This window comes from Emydura macquarii, unplaced genomic scaffold, assembly GCF_026122565.2.
Source record: "Emydura macquarii macquarii isolate MOO-44397 ecotype Brisbane River unplaced genomic scaffold, CSIRO-AGI_Emac_v2 contig_3343, whole genome shotgun sequence".
NCBI classification, from domain to species: Eukaryota; Metazoa; Chordata; order Testudines; family Chelidae; genus Emydura; species Emydura macquarii.
The window spans coordinates 3620971-3624280 of NW_027133480.1; the positions used below are offsets into that span (position 1 = coordinate 3620971).

Here is a 3310-nt window from a genome sequence, read left to right on the forward strand (position 1 = left end):
GGGGAGTAGTGCAGAGAGTGGGGTCATATCTGGGTCGTGCAGAGGGTGCAGGATGGGTTGTGGAGGGGTGTTGCGGGGGTGGGGTGGCACGTGGGGTGCAGGAGGAAGCTGTGCACTGGATAGGGTAAGATGTGGGTTGGTCAGAGAGTGTGGGATGGGGTTGTGCAGAGGATGGGTGATGCATGGGTTGTGCAGGGAGCGGGGGTGTGGAGAGGTTGTGAGGGGGGACAGAGGTTGTGAAGGGGATGGTGCAGAGGACGGGTGCTGTGTGGTGTATAGGTTGTGCGGGGGGGGGACAGAGGTTGTGAAGGGGATGGTGCAGAGGACGGGTTGTGTGTGGTGTATGGGTTGTGCGGGGGGGGACAGAGAGGTTGTGAAGGGGATGGTGCAGAGGACGGGTGCTGTGTGGTGTATAGGTTGTGCGGGGGGGGGGGACAGAGGTTGTGAAGGGGATGGTGCAGAGGACGGGTGCTGTGTGGTGTATGGGTTGTGCGGGGGGGGAGAGAGGTTGTGAAGGGGATGGTGCAGAGGACGGGTGCTGTGTGGTGTATGGGTTGTGCGGGGGGGGACAGAGGTTGTGAAGGGGATGGTGCAGAGGACGGGTTGTGTGTGGTGTATGGGTTGTGTAGGGGGGATAGAGAAGTTGTGGAGGGGGCGGTGCGGGCGGCGGGGTGGTCTCTGGGGGTGCAGGGGGAGCGCTGCGGTTCCTGGGGTAGTACGTGGGTTGCTCAGAGGGTGCGGGGGGGCTGGACGCAGGGTGGGTGGGGCAGCCCCTTGGTTGTGTAGAGGTGGAGCGGCGAATGGGCGGCGCTGCCCCCTGCTCCAGCCTGTTTCTGCTACTTGCTCTCTGGTTTGAGGTCGCCTGCAGCCTGAGTCTACCCCAGGCCATTATTTAAATGCCTTTCCGTAGCGCCTGGGAGCTCAGTCGCCCGAGACACCCCAGTGCTGATGATCTGTGCTCCAGCCCGTTAAACTCCGCGGCTCACAGGGGATTATGAGCTCTTTTGGGCAGCAGCCCGCAAATCCACAGTCGGCCCCGCTCCAGCATCCCAATGCACAGGACTTCCTGGACATGGCGGTGTACTGTGATAACCTAAGCATGTACCAGCAGAACCTGCACCACCATCACCACCCACAGAGGCCATCAGCCCATCCAGCCGGCTATGGGCTGAGCGAATACAGCCCCCCAACAGCGAACCCCTACCTCTGGATCAATGGACCTGCCATCAATTCGTCGCCTTACCTCTCTGGGACTAATGGGACTTCCTTCATCCCCTCGGGTTATGGGAGCAGCCAGAGACAGTTCCTGGCCCCGGCATCAGGCTTTGGAGGAGCAGATCTCAGCTGGTTGTCCCTCTCCAGCCAGCAGGAGTTTTTTAAAATGGTGAGGCCCCCTTACTCGTACTCGGCTCTGATAGCCATGGCCATCCAAAACGCCCCGGAGAAGAAGTTGACCCTGAGTCAAATTTACCAGTACGTGGCCGAAAACTTCCCTTTCTACAAGAAGAGCAAGGCTGGCTGGCAGAACTCCATCAGGCACAACCTGTCCCTCAACGACTGCTTTAAGAAAGTCCCCAGAGACGAAGACGATCCAGGTAACGAAAACCCCTGTTCTTCTCCTAAGTGGGAGCACGTTGCATACACTGACCGTGTGGTGAAGGGAGGAAAGTCACACCACGCTGGCATTTGCAACTGATCCGCTCCCGGGCCCAGTGTAAAATACTGGTATTATTTAGCCAGGCTTGACATAAAATGACCACTGTCGGGTAAGTACAGAGCTGTGGTGATAATGTTCGGAGCCTGTTTCGGATGCTAAACTTGGGGCCTGTCTAGCATTAGCGTGTTCACTGTAAAAGCAAACACCGGCTTTGTCTTGGGCAGCTCGGGTGTCTTGTTTCCCCACCGCTAAGCATTGCAAAGCGAGCTCTAGCCCTGGGAAAGGGAACCGGCCGCTGCATCCGGGATGATAACACAAACCTGGAGCGTGAGCTAAGCGTGCAGGAAAGTCTCCCGCGTGCTCCCGCCCTGTTAAACCACCAGCCATGTAGTTACCGGTGTGCCAGAGCCCTAGCGTTCCCCCCCCCCCCAGCCCATGTGATGTGCTGTTCGTTTATTCGTAGGAAAAGGCAATTACTGGACCCTAGACCCGAACTGCGAGAAAATGTTTGACAACGGCAATTTTCGAAGGAAGAGGAAGAGAAGATCGGACGCTCCCGGGTCCAGCTCCCAGGGAGGGCCTGGCAAAGCGGAAAACAAGAGCGGCGGTGCTTTGAGGTCTCCAGACTCCTCCAGCCTTCTGGGCTTGGGCTGCCCCGGACTGCAGCACTCCCCGGGTTCGGGCAGCGGGCCCAAGGCCTCCCCCACGCCGGCGCTGGAAAGGAGCCCCAGTTTCTCCAGATTTGCCTCCACCATGCACGCCCTTGTCAATGGGAGCCACGGCGTGGCGCGGCCGCTCTCCGGAGGGCTGGAGGGGGAATGTTCACACGCCAGGCAGAACGTGCCTGCCCTGAGCTCCTGCCCCACTTCCGACGGCGGCGCGGCCCCGGCGGCTGAACTGAGTCCCCAGGCCGAGTCCCGAATGAACTACTATGCGAGCAGTCCGCAGAGCGGGGTCGGCACCCCCCTCGTGAACACCTTCAGCGTCAGCAGCCTGATCTACAGCAGAGAAGGGACGGAAGTTTAGACTGACGGTGAAACCACTTCGCTGTAAATCCCAGAAGCCATGTTCTGTTCCTAGAAGTTTTGTGTATACACGATGGCACTCCAAATAGTTTCTGTTAACTTTGGACGTTGTATTGTTGTGCCTTAAAACACACACACACGATTAAATGTCTATTTCAGGTTGAGGCATCCTCCGAGCCAGGCTTCCAGCCGCAGTTTGATTACACTATTGATACTATGCAGACAGATCTAGACAACTGACCTTGACACAATGCACTAACACCCCAGATAGGAATATTTTTGTAATATAGATATGGTATATAATGGTTGTGTACAGCTGTTAGGGTAAAGCAAACCGTCTATTGTGAGAGCCTCACAGACTTGACATTCCGGAGTCATGTGTTGCTGGTCTATGCAATCTGGGTTACAAAAAAGATCTCCATTCATTTTTAATTCTAACTTGATGCAAAACTATTTTCTTCTTTTCTCACGTGCTGTGGAATTGTAACATTTCCGCCATCCAATACTGTTACATTAAAATGACTTTTCTCTACAGATTACAGTGAGGCTTTTTGTGTTCTTCCAGGTCTTTCTGCTTCGGTTGTCATAGCTCTGCACACACTGTGTGTGCTCTTTAGTTTGGGCGGCA

At 56.0% G+C, this 3310-nt stretch overlaps 1 protein-coding gene across 1 annotated transcript; it reads left to right on the top strand.

The window, feature by feature from the left end:
• The first annotated feature begins 994 nt into the window (after nucleotides 1-994).
• Nucleotides 995-2817, top strand: FOXI2 (forkhead box I2). Its single transcript, XM_067533382.1, has 2 exons — nucleotides 995-1595; nucleotides 2121-2817. Exons 1-2 carry the CDS (start codon nucleotides 995-997, stop codon nucleotides 2681-2683), a joined length of 1164 nt encoding a protein of 387 aa, XP_067389483.1. The 3' UTR covers nucleotides 2684-2817.
• The last annotated feature ends 493 nt before the right edge of the window (nucleotides 2818-3310 follow it).

Bases quoted from the DNA above. Each gene is read 5' to 3' on its own strand.
- FOXI2 (XM_067533382.1), top strand. From the start codon at position 995: ATGAGCTCTTTTGGGCAGCAGCCCGCAAATCCACAGTCGGCCCCGCTC. The intron at 1,596-2,120 runs GTAACGAAAACC...GTTTATTCGTAG, and splicing joins CAGAGACGAAGACGATCCAG to GAAAAGGCAATTACTGGACC.